At 39.6% G+C, this 22509-nt stretch overlaps 1 protein-coding gene across 4 annotated transcripts in view; it reads right to left on the reverse strand.

Annotated features, from left to right (window-relative positions):
* Positions 1 to 2081: 2081 nt before the first annotated feature.
* The window catches only part of TAF1 (TATA-box binding protein associated factor 1), a 71465-nt gene continuing 51037 nt past the window's right edge, over positions 2082 to 22509 (reverse strand). For 2 of the 4 annotated variants that reach the window (XM_046673040.1, XM_046673043.1), the window contains 7 exons: positions 13164 to 13231; positions 12714 to 12830; positions 8720 to 8845; positions 7820 to 7921; positions 7395 to 7551; positions 6605 to 6782; positions 2082 to 3968 (listed from right to left, as the gene is read on the reverse strand). In XM_046673040.1, coding sequence (XP_046528996.1) covers positions 3746 to 3968; positions 6605 to 6782; positions 7395 to 7551; positions 7820 to 7921; positions 8720 to 8845; positions 12714 to 12830; positions 13164 to 13231 — 971 coding nt within the window. In that variant the 3' untranslated portion in view covers positions 2082 to 3745. The remainder of the gene's footprint in view (positions 3969 to 6604; positions 6783 to 7394; positions 7552 to 7819; positions 7922 to 8719; positions 8846 to 12713; positions 12831 to 13163; positions 13232 to 22509) is intronic. The other 2 variants (XM_046673042.1, XM_046673041.1) reach the window with 1 other exon arrangement.

Consider the following 22509-nt stretch of genomic DNA (forward strand, 5'->3'; position numbering starts at 1 on the left):
CACTTAAACATTAATAGAATGGTTTACAGTGAAAAGAATGAGCCCTCCCCTACTCTATCTCACTCCTAGAGGTGTTAACGGTTCGAAGTGCATCTTGCCAAATCTTTTCTGTGAGTATGCAACACGGATTTATATCCCCTGCATCTCCTCCTCAAACAAAATCAAACACTGTCTACTATTCTGACTTGTTTTTCAAGAATATTTTCCATTTTAGCACACACCGATTTTCCTCATTCTTAACAGTTGCGTATTTCTTTCACTGTACCATAATTCACCCTCTCTCTGCTACTGATGGACATTGCTACTGGTTTCCAGTTTTTCTTTTATCTCCCTCAGGAGTTCAACACTGTTATTCAAGCTCCTATCTCATTTTCACTTTTCTCACAAGGACGATCTTACCGATTTCACTGAGGAAACGGAAGCTATGAAGTGTGAACTCCTCTGACTGCCTCCCTCCCTTATCTACATGCCGATCTGCAACTACATTCATCCTTTTCTCTATCTCAGGGGAAAAGATCTCTTCTTCTCCAGGAAGGAATGTGAGCAATGCTAACGAACATTCCCTCCTGGAAAGACAGAGGTCTTTCTAACAACTATTCCTCGCTTTTTTCCAACTCCTCCTTCTCTACTGCTTTCTCCCCTAAGCCTATATAAGCACTCTTACTGTCTTCCATCTTCAGACTCTCCTTCTTTCGTTCCTCACAGCCCAACTTCTTGAGTAGTCTATGATCTCTATTGTCACTTCCTCATCTTCTGTTCCTCACCCTGTTGATGGTTAGCTTTCAATCTCACTCCTCTAAAACTGCTTTTGCCAGCTAAGGTCACCAGCGACCTCCTAGTTACCAAACCCAAGGCTCTTGCTCAGGCTTCATTTTACGTTACCTCTATATGGTATATACGTTGTCTCTCCCCCGGCCCCCCCTTAAAACTCCTTACTTGGTTTGAGAAATATCACTCTTCAGGTTTTCCTTCTATTTCTGACCACCCCTAAATATTGTTCTTCACCAGGAATCTGTCCTCCATGTTCTTCTGACTCTACCCCTGCTTCCTGGGTGATCTCACCTACTCCCATGGTTGTACAAATCCTCAGCTTTCTACCTATCATATTTTAAACTTAACATGCTTCCAACAGAACTTAGCTATTTCTCCTACCTTCCACTGTCAACCCGTTCAATGAATGGCATCTCCATTTACCCAGTCACCTAAGTCAGAAACCTAGGTTCCACTCTTTTTTTCACCTTCCACTATCCAATCAGTCACCAAGATGTATTTCTCCTTCCATCCCTACTGCCAATGCCTCAGTCAGTTTAAGTCTCCATCATCTCTCATCTGGCATCACCCCCTCCCCAGTCCATCCATTTTCACATTTCGCCAGACATCTCTCTAAAATGAGCATTTGATACTGAGCCTTGTAATCCCTATAATACCTAAGTTTTCTATATTCTGCCCATCCAGAACTACTTGTTCCATGAACAGACCAAGTAGTTTCATGTTTCTAAGCATTCTGTTTCCTCTGCCTAGAATGCTCTCCTCCCCTTGCCTCCCCGTGACTGTCTGGCAAACTCCCCCCTACTCTTCATGATCTATCTGAAAGGTCTCCTCTGTGAAGCCTTTCCATCCGTACTCCATAAGCAGAGTTGGTAATTCCCTCCTCTCACCACAGAACCTTGTAGATATTTACTGCAATGATTTTTTATTGAACTTATTTGTTTACATGTCTATCTCCCATTCTCGACCTTAAGTTCCCTGCAATCAGAAACTCTTATCTTACTTCTGTATCAGCATCTAGCAGACAGACTGCTTGATAAAAATAGGTGGCTTGATAAATGTTGAATGAATGAATGAGTACCATGTACACTCAATCTCCCAAAACAAAATTCTGGAAGCCACTTTCTGTTCCTCCTTCTCCACCCCCAAAGGCCAACTGGTCATCAAGTCCCGTTGATTCTACGCCCTAAAGATCACTCAAATTCATCTCCTTCCTCCCCATCTTAATGCCATAGCCCTAGTTTGGGCTCCTTTACCCCCTTACTTGACCTAGATTTGCTCCCCTCCAAACAAACCATTCTCCACACTACTGCTGGGATTTTTAAAAAAGTTTTTATTACAAAAATAATACATGTAAAAAAATTCAAACAATACAGAAATAAAAGCACAATAACCCACCCAGTATACATATTAGCCATACAGCCCCCTCCCCTCCAATCCCAATCCCCGGAGGTTGTCACTGGGAACAGTTTAGCGTATTCCTCTTACACCTTCTCCTTTGCATATACAAGTATATATAAACATGTATAAATATACACACACAGTTTCGTCTTTTACAAAAATGGGATCACACTTGTCTGTTACGTATGATTCTTCAATTTCTTTCTTCACTCAATATACAGAAAATTTCTAAAACACAAATCAGATTCTACCACCCCACCAGAGCTCATTTCCCGTAATACGAAACGCACATTCATTAGCATCAAACTCAGAGCTCTTGATAATATGCCTCCTGCCCATCTTTCAGTCTCATCTCTAGTCATTCCAGCATTAAAGGACTGGAACATAAACCACCTTAAATCCTTTCTGGAACAAGGCAGGTACAAACAAACAAACAAACAAACTAGGAACACACTCTGCCATTGCTAGACTTTGGCCTTTTGCTTCATGTTATACTCTGCCTGGACTTTTCCATCTGGCAAGCTCCTACTAATTCTTCAACAATCAGCTTAAAAATTACCTCTAGGAAGACTTTCCTGACTTTTTCAGACATGATCACTCCTCTATTTCCCCCTATACTTTATTTCTAGCTTCTTAATTGCACTTATCTCACAGTACTGTAAGAATTCATTAACATGTTTTAAATTCCACTTCCCCTCCCCCAACTTGATGGTGAGCTCTTTGGGTAAAAGTAATGTGTCTCATTTACCTTTGCATCCCAAGGATTTGATAGAGTGCTTATCATGGAGCAGATGCTCAATAACAAATCTGTTGAGGATTTTATGATTCTAGGAACATTTCTCGAGTACCTATTATGCACAGAACCATATCCTAAGCATGAAAAGAAACGGAAGACACAGTCTTTGCCCTAAGGAACTTACCATTTTCCTACCATTTCCCCTGGGGGGCAGGGACAGAACACATTTACATGGCAACATATCATTTCTGATATATAGGCTGTTTCAAAGATTTATAGTCATTTGCCTCAAATCCATTTAGGAACAAGGCATTGTATAATTAAATAAATAATAAATAACGGGCAGTTTGTCCAATACGTTTGTTTTTAGCATGGCACAGAGTCCACCAGAACTCAATTCTCTGTCCCAGCATGGGGGCTGTCACCTGTTCCAGCCTGCAAATTAGAAAACTGAGATGATACCATGCTTGGAAAATTTCTAATACATCAAGAGGACATAAAGTTATTAGTCCTTTCATAATTTCTCCTCCTGCCCCAGGGAAAAATGATACTAAGAGCAATAAATAGAGTTAAAGGAAGGTACTGGAGAAGGAGGAGACTGCTCTTTTTGTTAGTGGTAGGGGGAAGGGGGTTGCTTGGTTTTAAATCAAAGGGTGACACTGCCCCAGGAAGATCAGGAGAGGCGATTTGTCATTTACTTGCTATTTTTTAAAGGCTAAGGTGTTAATTAATCTGGTGACTTAAAGATCAGACACTGTACAAATATAAACAAATTGGGGAAAGGTGAACCACCTAGGCTGGAGAACAGGGAAGGCTGACCAAGCAGGCCCAAAGGAAGCCTCATTCATCAGAGTCCAAGTCACTGTCCCCACCAATCGAGTGGAAATCCTCACTGTCCTCCTCGTCCTCTGACAGGTGGACCTGGCTTAGTACGCTCGGCCCAGAGCGCTGCTCTTCCTCCTCCTCATCTTCTTCCTCCTCTGATACCTCATACCCACCGATGCTGCTGAAGCTTGTGTCTTGGGTGTTCGACTTGGGATCAGGCTCCTCATAGCTCCCATAACTGAGAAGAGAAATATGTCATCTCTCAAGCTCGGGCACCATCCTCTAGCTGACCAGTCCCGTTCTCGGTACCACCAAGGGATCAGCCCATCTCACCTCCCCTGGACACTAATGACTGGTTCTGGACTGTTCTACACATCCCTGAGAGAAAAATGATCCTGTTCGAAAACGTCAACTTGCCAACTTCATATACACAAGAACCTGAATGAAAAGAAACTCTCCTATACCTGAACAACACACAGACCATAAATGCTCTGACAGCCTCATGGTTTCAGCTACCACTTACAGCATCACTCGTCTACACAGCCAATTAGTCAACAGTCCTGAAGATCCTCTTCAATATATCTTGTCTCTCTCCCTTCCTTTCCATCCCTACTCTGCCTGCCTTGGCTCAGTCCTTTGTTATCTCAGGCCTGCACCACCGAAATCAGTCTTCATGCCTCCAGTCTTGCTCTCCTCCAATTAATTCTTCACACTTCTGCCAGAGTGCTCTTTATTTTTTGTTTGTTTGTTTATTCTTAATTTTACTTTAAAAAAAATCACACAAGTAATGCACGTTCACTGGTAAAAAAAAAAAAGTATACATCAGAAAAAAAGAAAAAAATCACCAATAACTCCACCACCCAGAGATAATCTTGATATATGACCTTCCAAATTTTTTTCTATGTACTTCACTTAGATGCTTAAACATTTTTTATTTACAAAATTGGAATACTCTACATACTCTTTCAGGAATCTGCTTTTTTCACTAATGATTATAACAACTTTCCATGTCAATAAACATACATCTATAGCATCATTTTAATAGCTGCATGGTATTCCATTGTACGGCTGTAACATGATTTATTTAACAGTCTCTCACTAGGACATTTAAACTATCTCCGATTTTCCCACTATTAGAAACAATGCTGTGATAAACATCCTTGTACAAACATCTTGATGAAGGTGTTTTATTTTTCCCATAGAATAATTTCCTAGACATGGAATTTTGGGGCCAAGGGGAATGCACATTTTTAAGTTTTTGATTTATAATAATAAGTTGCTATACCTCTCTCACCCACCCCATTTTATCAATTTACATTACCACCAGTTGTTTGAGAATCACCTTTTCGAACACTGGGCATTATCACTCATTTTCATCTGTGTTGATCTTATAGGTAAAAAATGGCATTTGCTTGATTCTTAGGGAAGTTATTTTTCCATATATTTATTGGCCATTTGCATTTCTTTTGTGAATTGTTAACTCATGTCTTTTGCCCATTTTTCTTTTGGGGCACAGGACAACCTTTCCAAAATGTCAATCTGATCACACTACTCTCATTCAATGTCTGCCCAAACTTTCAGGCCCTTCATGATTTGGTCCTTACCTACCTCTTTAAATTGTCTCTATCACATGGATCACGGATCAAAAGCTCCAGCCACACTGAACTTGCATTCTCGAGAAGCGTTTCATGCCTCTGTGATTTCATACACATTGTTCCTGCTCTCTCGAGTGCCTTTGCCTTCTTCTTCATCTAGCTAATTCCTATTATGACTCAGCTCAGTTTCCTTCTCTAACCAGCTCCCCTACCCCACTCCTACCCAACTCCCAGAAAAATCTAGTGCCTGCCCATCACAGCACTTTTCATGATCATCTGTATACCTGTTTTAGGTTTCCACTAGACTGAACTCCTTGAAGGAAGGGACCATACCTTAGTTGCTTTTGTACTTGTGATAAATATTTGCTGAATGAATAAATAAAGAGTCTAACTGCTTACTGGATACCTTTGGCTAGATGTAACATATGTACCTTAAATCCAACATGTCCAAAGACAAATTCGTTTTTTTTCCTCCTTTCCTATTCCATCTAACACCTGTTCTTCCTCTTTTCTATCCTGGTGTTCCCACTCATTATGTATCTGATCTCCTTATCCCCTAAATCCAATTGATCTACTGTCTAAATAGCTCTTGAGTATGTCCCTTCCTTTTCCCCCACTCCTAACAGGTCTCAGTTGAGACCCTTATCATTGCCCTGGAATTATTTAACATGCACATCTGATGTTACTTCCTTTTCCTTAAAAGTGATGATTCCCATTACCCGAAATCCAAATGTTTTCACATGCCATTTAAGGTCCTATACAATATAATCCCTTGCTACTTCTGGAGCCACAACTCCCAACAAGCCCCCTTTGCTCTGGAACATACTTTGTTATATTTGTGTGCCTTTGAACATATTATTCCATCTCTAAGGATCTCCTCACCTGCTGCCACTTATACACTTAGTAGACTCCTATTCATCCTGTAAGGCCCAGTTCAAATGTTCCCTTGTCTGTGAAACTTTCCCTGATTACTCCAAGCAGAGTGAGAGACACTCCCTCCTCAGTGGTGACTTGGCACTTTGTACTTAACTTATGCTATAGCACTTATCACACTGTATTTGTAATGACTTTATTTGTATCAGTCTCTTCCACTAGACTGTGAGCTCCTCAAAGGCAGGATATGTCTTGCTCCTCTGTACCCCCAAGGGCCTAGCACAGTGCCTGGCCCTAGTAGGTGCTCAGGAAATGTTTGATGGATGAAAGTAATCTGATGCTGGGCCCTCTGACATCATAGCTGGGCACTGATGCCACAGCCCTGTAGCATGTTGCTGCCGATTACCTGATGTTGCTATCCTCCAAACCATGAGAAGCCTCCCCACCGTCTCCCTCATAGGACATCATGCTTTCTTCATTTTCCATGCCCATCCTTGTGTTCTCCTGAAGCATGCGGGGCTGTTTGGGTCTTATCCCACCAGATCCCACATCAGAGTCACTTCCGCTTTCACTCAGCTGGATAGCTGTGAAAAGAGACAAATCCTGTGATAAGCTTGACAGAGTTAACATCTTCGGCTGGGTCTTCCAAAGCTAGTTACTCTCACACATCTACACAGGCACCTTGCCTGGACTCCTCACGTCAGAGGGGTGCCTTGGGTCAACACTGGTGAGAGCTGTAGTATGGAAACTGAATACAATAACTACTTCCTTTTTCCATCTCAGTCCAATCTATTTGCTTTTTTTCCTATCATCTCCTCCTGTACTTTTTCCCTGTCACTGCCATCAATCTACAGAACATCCCAAAGCAGGATCTTTTTTGTTAATTTTCCTTTCCTATTGCCACATATAATACTTCTTTCTCATCTTTCTCAAGTATTCAAATCACAGCTGCTACCTGGGCATTACCTTTTCCACTGTTATCTTTTGCACCTCCTGTATTCTATTTCTTCACTTCCTCTAAGGCTACTGAATTTGATCATCCTATGAGTGAGTGCTCAGTACTCTGAGGTTGGTTAATGGGACTCCAATAAAACAGGAGCTTCTGGTAACAGCATACACAGCCAAGAGCTTCCTATCTAGTCCTGAGGGTGCTATGGTGAGCTACATAGGAACAGAAGCAAAGAAGCAAGGCTTACCAGAGAAAGGATTATCTCCTTCTTCATCACTCCCAGCATCTTCCTCATCATCTTCTCCTTCAGACATAAGCAAATCCTCATACAGGACACTTGCTTGAGGCTGTTGCACAGTTCCTTCCTCTTCGTCTGCAAGATCACCATCTGCATCTTCACCTTCCTAAATAAGACCAGTTGGGGTCAAAATCCCATCAGTAGATCAAGTAAGAGATCAGAAGCCACCACTAGCCCCCCACTTGCTGCCTCACAAGAAGTTAAGTAATTTTGGTAGATAGAGTCATTTTGCTGGTTCCAATGATTAAAGTCAGATTGGGCCTCACTATGGAAGCCCTCTGATATTGCCTTGGGATTTGGTCTGCCCTGTACTGCTCGGGCTCCTATCACATAAGGGTATAATGTAACCATAAGCTTTCTGTAAGCATACTCACTGGGGCTGGAGTCTTAGGTTTCCCATCCTCCTCCTCATCATCATACCCTTCAATATCTACATCAGAGTCTTCCTCGCCCAGCCTACCTCGGCCCTGCCGCATCTGAGTAAGGAACACAAATAGCACATCATTGAGGGACGTGCCTGTAGGAGGAGTTAACCAAAGGCTCTTACCCAGGACGGATGCTCCTCCCTGATAGCCCAGCCAACTCCACAGCTGGTGGGTGCTGTTTACACAGCTCAAAGCATGTGCATTTTTCCCCATTCATTCTTTGGAAATCATGGGTAGGGGAAAAAACAAAGAACGGGAAGGTCCTTGGTCTACTCTTCCTGTAGCATCACAAGGAGACTCTTCCTTTCTAACCCAAGCTTTCCTTAGCTTGTGTTCGACTCTTTAGGATAGAAAAACCCTCCTGAGTTTTGCACTTCCCAGTGGAACCCCGACTGAGGTCAGCTGATAGGATTTCTGGCTTCAAATCAGGAGTACCTTCTGATACCTCTAGAAAAGGCTAATTAAAAACTTTTATTTTATAAATAATTTTAATTTAGAGTCTAACATACATACATCAAAGCAGCAGGGCAATTTTTTTGAACTCTGTCTCTGAATGCAGTTGGTCTTTCTAGTCACCTGTCAGGTTGCTCTGATGCCTCATACACTTTGCACACTGTGCCTTCCCTGAAGTTCTGCTGAGCCTGACTCTGCCCATGGGGACAGACACAAGACAATGCCAGTCATGTGACCTGTCACCATCCCACCTTGAAATCATATTTCTAAGCCTTCATTCCCAGGGCCACGGGGTCCAATTATCCTTGACACATGTCCTATATCACACCACCACTTCCCCACTCCCCACCTCAAAGCATGCCACCAATCTCACAAAGAGAAAACAAAACCTCCTACCTGTGCCACCTGCTTTTCTGGAGTGGCAGTGGGAATATCCAGGACAGACATATTGCTCTCATCTTGAAATACAGAGGCATCTCGAGACATACTGAGGGATGTGTTGGTATCATACAAATCAGGAGGCTGTGGCACAAATCACATAACTTAGCTTCTATTTAGGAAAGGGAGTAAGAAATACAGAGAACTCCCTTTTAGCGCATTCACTGCAGAAAAAGGTCATGCAGAGCAATCCATTTAAAGAGAAAACACAGTTTGACACAGCTTTACGGACAGGTTTTTCAGTATCTTATAAATGTTGTTTATTCTAGCAGAGAGGCATCTGATGCATATGATCAGAAGCCTGAAGCAGAAAAGTATCAAAGCTATGGGACAACTCTACGTCCTAACAGCTTTTCTGGTCAATAACCTAACTCTTCTAAGCCTTGTCTTATTGTGTTTAGGCCCAGGGCTTCACAGCAGTGCTATTTTGATTATTTGGTTTAGAGACATCTAATAGGAAATGGAATAAAAGAATTTCAATTCCAACAAGAGCATGGAATGGCTTAACAGCTTATGAACTCATCAGAGGATGCTATGAGGCAAAATGGTGTGGTGAAAAACCATGGGCTTTGGAGTAAACTGCCCTGGGTTTGAGTCCTAGCTCCACCACTTGCTAGTTGAGTAACTTTAACAAATTACTTAGTCTCTCTAAGCCTTGGTTTCCTCAACTGTAAAACATGGATGATAATGTCCACCTCACAAGGTTGTTGGGAGAATTAAGAGATATGTGTAAGCTCCTTACTCAATGCCTGGTAGTCAATAAATTATAGATCCCTTCCCTCTTCCCTCTCCTAAAGAGAGTAAGGATTTAGCAAATGGACTGTTCAGTGACAGGAGGGCAGGAGGGACTAATAAAGAACATGCTGGAGAAGGAGGAAAGAGTTCTCTAAAAAGCCGGCTAAGAGCAGAAATATTATGTAGCTATTAAAAAATCATGTTTTTCAGACTCTTTAATGAAATGAAATGTTCATAATGTGAAGTGAAAACAAGACAAAATCATACTGACCAATTTCACTTTAAAAGTGCATCTATAAATGCACGCATACACACACACAAATCTCACAGATTTGAAAGAAACATCAAAATGTTCACAGCGGTTGGTTCTTTCTGAGTGGTGGGCTTGATTTTAAGTAACTTATTTCTTCTTTATATTTTCCAATTTTTCACAATGAACATGTTACTTTCACCAACAAAAAATCCACGTGTTACTTTTTATTTTTTTTTAAAGCAAACAAGCAAGGCTAATTAAGAAGAGGGTTTTGGAGAAAGAGAGGCAAAACAAATCAAAGCTTTACTGAGCAGATAAACTAGTTTTGAAACTAGAGAAGTGAAAATCAGGGAATAAAAGGCCATGTGGGAAACTGGAAAGTGAGCAGTTTTGGCTAAAGTGATAAGCTGAATGTATGATGCAATATAAGCTAGGTGGAAATTGTTAAGTGAAAATACATTGAGGACAGTAGTCCCCACTTATCTGCAGCTTCGTTTTCTGCAGTTTCAGTTACTCATGGTCAATCGTAGTCTGAAAATACTAAATGGAAAACTCCAGAAATAAACAATTCATAAGTTTTAAATTGTATGCCATCCTGAGTAGCGTGATGAAATCTCCTGCTGTCCCGCTCCCTCCCACCTGGGACATGGATCATCCCTTTGTCCAGCGGATCCACACTGTGTACACTATCCGCTCATTAGTCACTTAGTAGCCATCTTGGTTATCAGATCAACTGTCACGGTATCACAGAGTTTGTGTTCAAGTAACCCTTATTTTACTTAACAGTGGCCCCAAAGTGCAAGAGTAGTGATGCTGGCAATTCAGATATGCCAAAGAGAAGCCTTATGGTGCCTCCTTTAAGTGAAAATGTGAACGTTCTCGACTTAATAAGGAAAGAAAAAAATCATAGGCTGAGGTTGCTAAGAGATCTACAGTAAGAAGAAATCTTCTGTCTGTGAAATTGGGACGATGAAAAAGAAATTTGTGCTAATTTTGCTGTTGCACCTCAAACTGCAAAAGTTATGGCCACTCTGTGTGCTAAAAGCTTAGTATAGGAAAAAGCATAGTATATATAGGGTTCAGTACTATCTGCAGTTCCAGGCACCCACCAGGGGTCTTGGAACGTATCCCCTGCAGATAAGCGGGGACTACTGCAGCACCATTTAGAGTTGGAAGTAAAGTGTGATTACTGCTGTGTTTCTATACAACCAGAACCATATTATGACAAGTTAAACTTATGCAAACACTCTTTAATAACAATGAGCTTAAGAGTAGTAATGAGTAAGGACAATCACTCACGAGCATCTTCCGCAAGTTAAGAGGTAATGAATTGGGCTTACTATTTTAAAATGCGTATATGTGAGGGAAGACAACAATGAGAGGGTGAAGTGGAATAACGAAGAGGCACTACTCTACATCTTGCTCTTCTGGAAATGTCTAGGAAACCCTCTAACTGCACCAAACAGCTACTGCTCAAGAGGGAGCACAGTTGCCAGGTTTTCCTCAGCCCTTTGAGATGGTGTCGGAGGGGTAGGGAAGAAAGGAAGATGACTTTTGGGTCTAAGGCTTTGACTCACCATTGCACCACGCTTAGGCTGTCATAGACTAGAGCAAACCACGTGCCACTCAGTGGCTAGATTCTCCTGGCGTAGGATGGCTAAAACCTAGGTTTTAACTTACCAGAAAGGGCCTTGTGGAAGCTGTGGGCCTATTAGCAAATAGGGCCTTCCTGGGCAACATCATTCACCCAAGCCCCCTTGACTCAATCTGCCCACATACTCCAAGAGCCTTTCCTTGTTCTGGGCCTGGAAGAAGTATCTTAGGATTCTTTATACTTGGCCCCTCAGTAACCTAGGTTCTGGGGTGAAAGAGAGTAAAAGATAGATAGGGAGAGGGCATGAACAAGACAGACGGCAACAGGCCAACAGAGATCACAGAGGCTGCATTTAGTTCAGAGTGACACCTGAGTAGAATGAAAATGTTTTCCAGTTGGAATTGGGAGAATTTTACACCAAAATATTTGGTTAAATTTGAAAGGGCCCCTGAGGACTTTGTAGACAACTTTCATACAAATAAGGAAACAAACACTTACTAAATGTCTACTATGTGCCAGGCAAATGAACTCATTTAATGTTTACAACAATCTTGACAAGTTCATTTTAGAGAAAAAGAAACTGAGTTAGAGAGGTTAAGTTACTTCCCAAGTTCACAAAGCAAGAGAGGCAGAGCTAAGATTCAAACCCGGGCCTATTGCCTGTTTTAAGCCAACGTCACGTACTTTCCACTTTACCATTGTGCCTCCAACACAGACTGGTAAGTCCTATTCTTCAAATATGCCAGCCCTCTAAGAGTTTAGCATAGATGAAATATCCTCTTAGTATATTCGAGGGTCAGAAAGACTAAAAATTTCTTATTAATCCTGCTCTCTAGTCTTTTGACATGTGAATTTAAGAACATTATAAATATTACCTGTCTTCATTTACGAGGAGGGGGAATCAATCGGGGAAAATGGGTGACACCTGAGCTACACTGAGATACCTCTGAGACGAGGAGTCAGGCCATCTACAGGGCACAGGAACAACGTGGCCCATGTCTATAATGGAGAAGTCTATACTCCAGGGATTCCTAGAGCCCCAATTCATGGGTAAGGGAGCTCCAAGGCCTCAAGAGGATGCCTCTGGCCCTATCAGTCAAAAACCTGGTATTCCTAAATACTGCCTAAACAACTAACACTCCACCCCACTCATTCATCCCACACCTGCCTCTTCTGGATTCAACAAGGCCACCAAGACCCATGGCCCTCACTCACCTTAGCCTTTGAGAAGACAAGAAAGCACACGAAAGGCATATAAAGAGGAAGGACAGAGAAGAAGGGTATCTCAGTAAATACATCTGTTAACATGCTCCCAATTTCCCAAACCAATAAGAAAACTGTAAAAAGAGGTTCCTAGTCCTCAGACTTACCTGAGGTGTGTAAGGCCCTGGGGTCATTGGGTCCAAGCTTTCTAATTCTGCTTCCTCCAAAGCTGCTTCCTTAGCTGTACAAATATCCTTCTCAAGTTGAGTCAAATGCTCATCATACTGAGAAATAAAGAAAATTAGTGAAGTCATTCAACATGTGTTTTAAGCACTGGGGATACAAAAGTAAACAACGGATAAAAATGCCTGTCTTCACGAAGCTTCTATTCTAGTGGCAGGACACATATAATAATTGAAATAAATAATTAATAGTTTTTTTAGAAACATTTAGTGCTAGGTAGGAAATAAAGCAGGAAAGGAAATAAGGGATGCGGGCTGAGGGTGGAGGGTGAGATGGTACATTTTAAAACAGGAGAGGCAGGGAAGGCCTTCTCACCCAAAACAAAGGGATTTCAGAAAGCTAGATCCCAAGGGGACCTCCTCTTTACCACCTACCTCAGTCAACGTCTGGTAACAGACATTCACAATCTCCTGGGCAGTCTTAGTATACTGACTCTCAGGCCCTATAAATGAAAAAAGAAAATACCATTACCTTTGCAAACGTCAGTTCCAGAAATTTACATTCTGTCACCAGCAGGGGTGTTCCATTTTCCTAGACCCACAAAATCATGCTTCAGCTTTAACTTGGACTCTTGCTCTACTTTTAGAGGTGAAAATTTTCAAACATATACAAAAATAGACACATATTAATATAATGAACTCCCATGTATCCATTACCCAGCTTCAACGATTACCAACACACGGTCAATCTTGTTTCATTTAAACCTCAACTTTTACACTCCTCCGTAATTATTTTGAAGCAAACTCCAGCTTCATTTCATTTCATCCATAAATTGTCCAGTATGTATCTTTAAAGACTCTTTTAAAAAATAACTATGTATGATACTATAATGATGGATACGTGTCATTATACATTTGTCTAAACTCATAGAATGTACAACACCAAGAGTTGTTACCCTGCGGTAAACTATGTGCTTTGGGTAATAATGATGTGTCAATTCAGGTTCATCAATTCTAACAAATTTACCACTCTGGTGAGGGATATTGATAATGGGGGAGGCTATGCATGCATACAGGCACATGGTATATGGAAACTCTCTGTAACTTCCACTCAATTTTGCTCTAAACTGCTCTAAAAAATAAAGTCTATAAAAAAAACCACAACCAAACCAACTATATTACATCTAAAATAATTAGCAATAATCCTTTAATATTATTAAATAGCCAGTCAACATTCAAATTTCCCCAACTGTTTCATGCATGTTCTCTTACATTTGATTTATTTGAATCATAATCCAAATAAAGTCCACATATTGCATTTGGCTGATGTGTCTCTTTAAGATACTTTTACTACTAGATGATTCTTAACCATACAGTTCCTTATATGGCCTTTGTCACCAGCTGCAAACTGATGACTTACAGGTCAATCCAGTTTTGTTTGGCCCACATAAAAATCAGTTCAGTTTACAAGAATGGATGAGCTGTACACCCATAATATATACACTTTTTTGTATGTGAATTATACCTCAATAAAAAGTTTAAAAAATATATTAATTAGTTGACATTTAACAACCGAGGTATTTTATATAGAACCCCAAATGTCTGGCTTCTCTTAAAAAATTAAAAGATGTGGCAACACAGGGTCAGCATTCCCACAAGGTACCAATAGCTGGAGCTGAGTAGCAGGGGTCCCTTTTAGATAAGGCATGTGTTCTCCGGGTTACCATAGTCCCTGGCAGATTTGCTTAACTCATTTATGCCTGTACTTTGAAGGCATCTGAGTTTTTAATCCCTGCCTTAAGTACTTTATGATATTCTTTAATATGCTGTTCATTCAACCATTCATTCATAAAACATTCTTGAGTACCTTCTATGTGCTAGGCATTATATGCTGAAATGAGTAAGATATAGACCATATCCTCAAGAAGCTTATAGTCTAGTACAGTGAGATAGACTATAAACAAATAGGGTAATGCAATGAAAAAAATACAGACAGGGTGAAGCAGAGGCACAGAGGGGCAAGTGGCCAATTCTGGGAGGTAAGAGGAAAAGAGGAATAAGGAAAGGCTTCACAGAGGAGGTGATCCCTCAATTAAAGCTACTGTTTATCAGGATGTAAAGGATAAAAATACACCAAATGTGCACGTGAAGCTTTTATGCCATACCTACTCTCCTAGCTTGTAATAACACAAGCTGTTACATGAACAAAGAAATCTCTTCCAGTTAAAACTTCTCACAAGTATAGGCCATCTATTTTTTTTAAAAGATATAAAATAAAGCTGTGTCCTCTCACAAACTGACTGTGCCAAACACAAATAAGCCAGAAAGAAAACTAAGTCAACCATCAAGATATTCAGGACACATACAAAGACAGCTAGAGCTGGCTCACAATCAAGAATAGCTTGAGTAATAAGAAGACTGCAGCTCAAGTTTCTAGAGTTCTGATCTCCTAGGGCCACCAGTAGGTTGGTCCTCAAAATACTGATGGAGACAGACTGCAAAAGTTATCAGACAACCTTTCATGTTGACAGTAATGCATGAAGCTGGAGAAAACAGGCTGCATACAGGTTATAGGCTTCCTTCTCCGAGCTGGTATGACATTAGTGTCTTACAGTATACTGGCTCTTCTAGCTACAGGGACCTGCCTCACGGTTACAATTCCAGCCTACAGATTAAAAGTTCAGCCCTTACTTTACTTCGGTTTTGAAACCTAAACATAAACCAACCCTTCAACATCTCAATGCTCTCATTTATAATACAAGGAAAAATGAGTTTTATACATTTGCGGAGTTTCTCTCTTACCTTAAACTATTTTGAAGATGGGACCTCTTCCCTTCCCATTTTCTTTGCAACACACAACTAAGGAGATAATTATACTTCCCACTAATAATACCCCCAGAACATAAAAAAATACAATTATTTACATAGCTGACACACTTGTCTATGTATTTTGATTCCTAGCTGTGTCTCTTTGTGTCTCTTTTCAGGTTTGACAGTCCATGCTCTCAAGAGTTACAAGGGTTTCAGCTATTTATTACTCTACTATATGCAAAGTAGTATTAAAGTATTTTTGATGCAAGATGGTGGTGGAGCTGTAAAACCACTGTTAACACCACCAAAAAAGGAACAAAATACCCAGATGTTTTCTTATCCCTACCTATCCCAGGGATTCTTGAATGGAGTGGTAATGAGAGATCCACGAACCTCCTGAAACTTCAAACAAAACTCTGCATGTAATATACATTTTTTGGGGGTAAAAGATCCGTGGTTTTTCATCAGACTCTCAAAAGGGTCCATAACCACCTCCATAAAGCTAAAAATATTGCTCTATATTTTGCAGCAATCAGGAGCTTACTAGAAGTTAAGAAGATCAGCTTCAGGTTTCACAGCTTAGGAAGCAAAGAGGAGTCCGGTGAAGAGACATACAAAGATGACAGGGCCTCTGTGGGAATAATTAAGGTGCTGGGGCTATTGTGTGGGAAAAAAGAGTAAGGAGAAACTGAAGTCCAATTTCCCAGTCCCTAAAGGATTACTATACAGAAAGTCAGAATTAATTTATAAAGTAATTTCCAGAATGACACATTAATGAATATGAAAGATAAAGCCATCTGTGAATTATCACTGGGCCCTATGGGAGAATAAGCTACCCACTTACAAAAAAGAATGTTTTTCTGAATATATTTTGCTTTTTCTCTCTCTCCTCATTAAATCATGGCAAAGCAACTGCAAATACCTTGTCAAAGAAATATATTTATTTATACTTTGCCTCATTCTAAAAAAGGACTGGCAGCAGACTACAGAATATCACATCTAATTCAAATCCAGATGTCCTTAAATAGTGGTAATTTCAATGACAGCTTTGGAAAGTTGATACTCCACCCAAATTAGGAAACTTCTTTTTGTTATTTCTAAGTTAATTTAGGGAAAATAAGTATTACTGCTATCTAAAAAGTTTCAGAGGAAAATATCACTCACGTTGGTGAGCAGTCCTTAAACAACCAAGGAGAGGAGGAGGTTTGTGATCACTTATTCTAAGCTCACATTTCCTTTGAGAACCTTTCCACAAATACTAAAAATAACCTTCCTCCTAAAAAAATGAGTGCTCCGCCAAAACAAGCATAAATTATTATCTTGACAGCGAACTGTGTAGGGGGATGTGCATGTGTTAATGTGAACCATTAAAATTAAAAAATAAAATAGAATCTCAGTAGCAGTAGAAAGTTTTTTTTAAAAAATCAGTGCCAGATTTAAAAAGAGAAAAAAAAGAAAGGAAAAAATCTGCACAGCTAATTCCTAAAGAAATTAGAATTATTAGATTCAACTATGCATAATCCACAGATCCCAAAGAGATGAGCTTGGGCTTTCCCAATTTTTAGATATTTATCTCAAACTCGTCCAGAAAGGGTAAAAAGAGAAGTGAATCTAATCTTTCAGACTGTAGCTAGGTTCTTTACATTATGTAGAATGCAGATCAAATGCAAATTAAGATGCTGAGTTTCCAAGATAAGAGGTTTGATCTCTCAAACCAGAGTAACAGAACCTCATTCAGAATCTGGACTAGAAACTCAAGCAGACAGAAACTATCCAGAGGGAAATGGGGTAACAAATCTCACTGGGCAAGGGGAGGATTTACATTCAGGACTCACCTGATGCAAAGCCCCAAAGAACCTGAAAATGCTTCTTTTTTTCCCAAATGAAAACATTCCATTTAGCAACTTAAAAAAATATATATACATAGCATTGGCTAAATACACTCATCTCATATCTGTACAACAATTAGAAAAATAACAATATAGACACTTCAAAACACCTTTTCTCATAGAATAAAATTTATAATTGGGCTTGACTCTTCATTTTTAAGCACTTACTATAAGCCAGGTACAGTGCCAGGCTCTGGTAATACAAAGATAAAAAATAAAAAACAAAGCAGAACAAACAAACAAAAAAGAAAACAAGAGACAGGTCCTTGTCCTTGATGCCCTTCATGGTCACAGACACACAAACTCATAACTTCGATAATGCACAAAGTACCAGGGGACTGTAGAGAAAGTATCAGCTGTCTCTGAGAGTGAGGAAGTGTTAAAGAACTTCACTGAAAATGTTCTCATCAAGTCAACAGTGATACGCTAACTGCCAAATCCAGTGAGCAGCTTTCAGACTTGATATTAGAAGCCCTGTTTCGTTTGTTTTTTTGAGGGAGATTAGCCGAGCTAACATCTGCCACCGATCCTCTTCTTTTTGCTGAGGAAGACTGGCCCTGAGCTAACATCCGTGCCCATCTTCCTCTACTTTATATGTGGGACACCTGCCAGAGCGTGGCTTGACAAGTAGTGCGTAGGTCTGCACCCAGGATCCGAACCAGTGAACCCCAGGCCGCCGAAGCAGAACGTGCCTGAACTTAATCACTGCACCACCAGGCCGGCCCCTTAGAAGCCCTATTTTATATTTGCAACAGACATTCACTTTTTCTTCCTTGAAATTCTCTAATCCTGTAGCTTCCACAGCACCACTCTCCCCTCTTTCCTGGTATTGCACCTTTATCTTTGGCCATTAGTTCATTCAACAGATATTTACTGAGTGTCTACTATCATAAGCACTAGGAATATAATATAGACATGGTTCCCGCCTTCATGGAGCTTACAGCAATCACTTATTTGATTCAGGCCACTAAGTCTCCCTGTGCCCATTTTTCTTTCTATACTCTTAGGCCACTCTACATGATACCAACTACAATAGCTTATATAGAATAAACATGAGAGAAGTTAACAGATTTATATCCCTCATGGTAGGGTTTTCTTTTGTTTCTCCTGGCACCACCAAGTTGCCTTGAAAATACATTACAGAAATTCTAGGGCTGAAAGCAAGCCTATTTTTCTTTATCTCTTTTTTTTTTTACTTTTTATTCAGATTATGATAGTTTACAACCTCGTGAAATTTCAGTTGTACATTATTGTCAGTCATGTTGTAGGTGCACCACTTCACCCTTTGTGCCCACCCCCACACCCCCTTTCCCCTGGTAACGACCAATCAGTTCTCTTTGTCTACATGTTTAACTTCACCTGTAAGTGGAGTCATACAGTTAGTCTTTCTCCATCTGGTTTATTTCACTTAACATAATACCCTCAAGGTCCATCCATGTTGTTGTAAATGGGACTATTTTGTCCTTTTTTACAGCTGAGTAGTATTCCATTGTATACATACACACCATATCTTCTTTATCCAATCATCAGTTGATGGGCACTTAGGTTCTGTATCTCCTTTTTCTTTTAATAAATAAAAATCTTTATTTTCCCAAATGATATTTTTTTAAATGTGGACTTTGTCATACCCTTAATATTTTCTGGTGCATATTTGTTTACTGGCATATTATACTATCTCACTCACCACAAGCATGGGACTTTTGGTGAGATGCTGCCTTATACCAGATTGCTATATCACTGGCTACTAGCTCAATACAGTACATAAGAGAAGAGGGCTAGTAGGGTTATGGACATCATATGTTTATTCTCTATCAAATTTAAGCAGAAATTGAATTCTTGAACAACAAAGCAGTATTCTCATAGAAATGAAATGTCAAATGACAATTACCACTGGGCAATCTCCCTCTACTTCAGCCACAGTATTTTTAAAAACAAAGTGGAAATCTAACCTAGACATTTTTTCAGAAACATTCATAATGACTTTTAACTCTCTTGCCCTTTTCAGTCATATATGAACAGATTTTACTTAAAGATCACATACTTATAAGAATGAAAAATTGTCCATAACATATTGTCAAGTAAAAAAAAAAGTGTAGAACAGAATGTAAATATATGATATCATTTGTCCAAAAAGAAAAAGTATACGGTATGTATAGAAAAAGGTCCAGAATGCTTCACACCAAACCTGACACTGGCTGCTCGAGAGAATGGGATGGGAGGAGGGGAAGGACACAGAGATTTTTCCTTTTCACTTTATACAATTCTGTATGGTTTGATTTCCTTAAGTGCGCACATAATTTTTTATGATGGAAAATTCTGGTTTAAGTTATATACTTGAATTTTACAGAAATAATTTGATTGGCAAAGGTTTTGTTTTCTTCTGCTTTTTCTCCCCAAATCCCCCCAGTACATAGTTGTACATTTTTTAGTTGTGGGTCTTTCTAGTTGTGGCATGTGGGACCCGCCTCAGGATGGCCTGATGAGTGGTACCATGTCCGCGCTCAGGATCTGAACCGGTGAAATCCTGGGCTGCCGAAGCAGAGCGTGAACTTTACTTGGCCACGGGGCCAAACCAATCGGCAAGGAGTTTTAAGCACTGATAATTCCCAGTGTTGGAGACACTGTAGGAAAACAGGCATTCTCCCTCATTGTTATTCTTACTATAAACAGATACAACCTTTTGGAATACAATTTTAGAACATCTATCAAAACTCCCTATGCAAATATTCCCACAAATGTGCAATGATATCAATGAAATACAAAAACAGTGAAAAGCTGCTTGCAAGCCAACATTATAGAAATACTTTAAATGCCCAAGAGAGGAATGGTTAAATAAATTATGGTACATATATCTATGCTATGGAATACATTTAAAAGAATGACAGAGATCTGTATGTACTAACAACAGAACAGGATCAGTAAGACATTAATTCTCCCCAAACTTACTTTTAACTCAATTCTCATCAAAATACTGACAACACTGTTTTGTAGACATAAACACGATTCCTCTAAAATTTATGTGGAAAGGCAAAAGAATAAGAAAACAATTTAGAAAAAGAATAAAGTGAGGGGAATCACTCTACCTGATAAGACTTACTACAGAGCTACAGTAATCACAGTAGTGTGCAAAGGGATAGATACATAGATTCATGGACCAAAATAAACCGAGAAATAGACCCACACAATCAACTGATTTTTGACAAAGGTGCTCAAAGCAATTCAATGGAGTAGGGATAGTCTTCTCAACACATGATAACGGAACAACTGGACATCCTAGGCAAAAAAAGAGCCTCAACACAAACCTCACACTGTACAAAAATGAACTCAAAATGGATCATAGATTTAAACATAAAACACTAAAACTATAAACTTTTAAAAGAAAATATAAGAGAAAACAAATACTTTGTAGAGATACACCAGAAGCACAATCCATAAAAGCGAAAATTGATAAGTTGGACTTCATCAAAATTAAACATTTCTGCTCTTCCAAAGATACCGTCAAGAGACTGAAAAGTCAAGATACAGACTGGGAGAACATCTTCGTAAATCATATATCTAATAAAGGATGCATACCTAGAACAATATAAAGAACCCTCAAAACTCATTAATAATAAGAAAACAATGCAATTAAAACTGGGGCAAAGAAAGAGACACTTCACCAAAGAAAATATATGGATGGCAAATAAGCACGTGGAAAGATGTTTAACATCAATAGCCATTAGACAAATGCAAAGTAAATCAACAATCCAATAAAGAACAGCTACAATTTTACACACTGTTGGTGGGAATACAGAATGGTACAGGCACTCTGGAAAAGAGTATGGTAGTTTTTTATAAAACTAAACATATGTTTACCATCATACTCTTGGGCATTAGCCCAGAGAAATGAAAATTTATATTCACACAAAACCACATACACAAATGTTCACAGCAGCTTTATTCATAATAGCAAAATACTGAAAACCTGAATGTTCTTCGATGAGTGAATGGTTGTGCAAACTCTGGTACAATGGAACACTACTCAACTATGTACTGGGGGGTTTTGGGGAGAAGAATAAAAAAAAAGAAGATTGGCAACAGTTGTTAGCTAAGGTGCCAATCTTTAAAAAATTTAATTATTAATTATTAATTGATACTTTTAACAATTTGCATGGATCTCAAGAGAATTATGCTCAGTGAAAGAAGTCAATCTCAAAAGTACTGTATTATTCTATATATAACACGCTCAAATGTCAAAACTACAGGCATGGAGAACAGATAAGTGGTTGCCAGGGAACAAGGATAGTGGTGGGTGCATGTGGGGGGGGGGGATGCGGATACAAAGAAGGAGCATGAGGGAGTTCTGTGGTGATAGAGCAGTTCTACATCTTGATTGTGGTGGTGGTTACATGATGGCATAAAACTGCATAAAACTATACATGGACACACACACAAATGAATATAGATTTTTTTTTAAAGGTGCAAACTGAGTAAGGTCTGTAATCCAGTTAATGGTAATGTATCAACATCAATTTCTTTTTTGTTTTTTTGAGGAAGATTAGCCCTGAGCTAACATCTGCCACCAAGCCTCCTTTTTTTTTTGCTGGGGAAGACTGGCCCTGAACTAACATCCCTGCCCATCTTCCTCTACTTTATATGTGGGACGCCTGCCACAGCATGGCTTGATGAGTGGTGTGCAGGTCCGTGCCTGGGACCCGAACCAGCAAACCCTGGGCCGCTGAAGCAGAGTGCACAAACTTAACCACTATGCCACAGGGCCAGCCCTCAATTTCCTGGTTTTGATATTGAACTACAGTTATGTAAGATGTCACCATTGAAGGAAGCTGGTGAAGGGTATACAGGACTCTGTACTATTTTTGTAATTTCTTGAGTCTGTAATAATTTCAAAACACAAGTTTTAAAAAGAGGATCAGGATATATTCAAGAGCAAAGAGAGAAAATTACAGAATAATTATCTATAAAAATGGCAATTTTTGTTAAAAAAGAAAAAATTTTAAAAACTATTTATGTATAATTATTAAACATGTTTTGTGCAAGTAGAGAAAAAAGTATGGAAGGTAACACCAAACTGTTACCTCTGG

This window comes from Equus quagga, chromosome 10, assembly GCF_021613505.1.
Source record: "Equus quagga isolate Etosha38 chromosome 10, UCLA_HA_Equagga_1.0, whole genome shotgun sequence".
Lineage (NCBI taxonomy): Eukaryota > Metazoa > Chordata > Mammalia > Perissodactyla > Equidae > Equus > Equus quagga.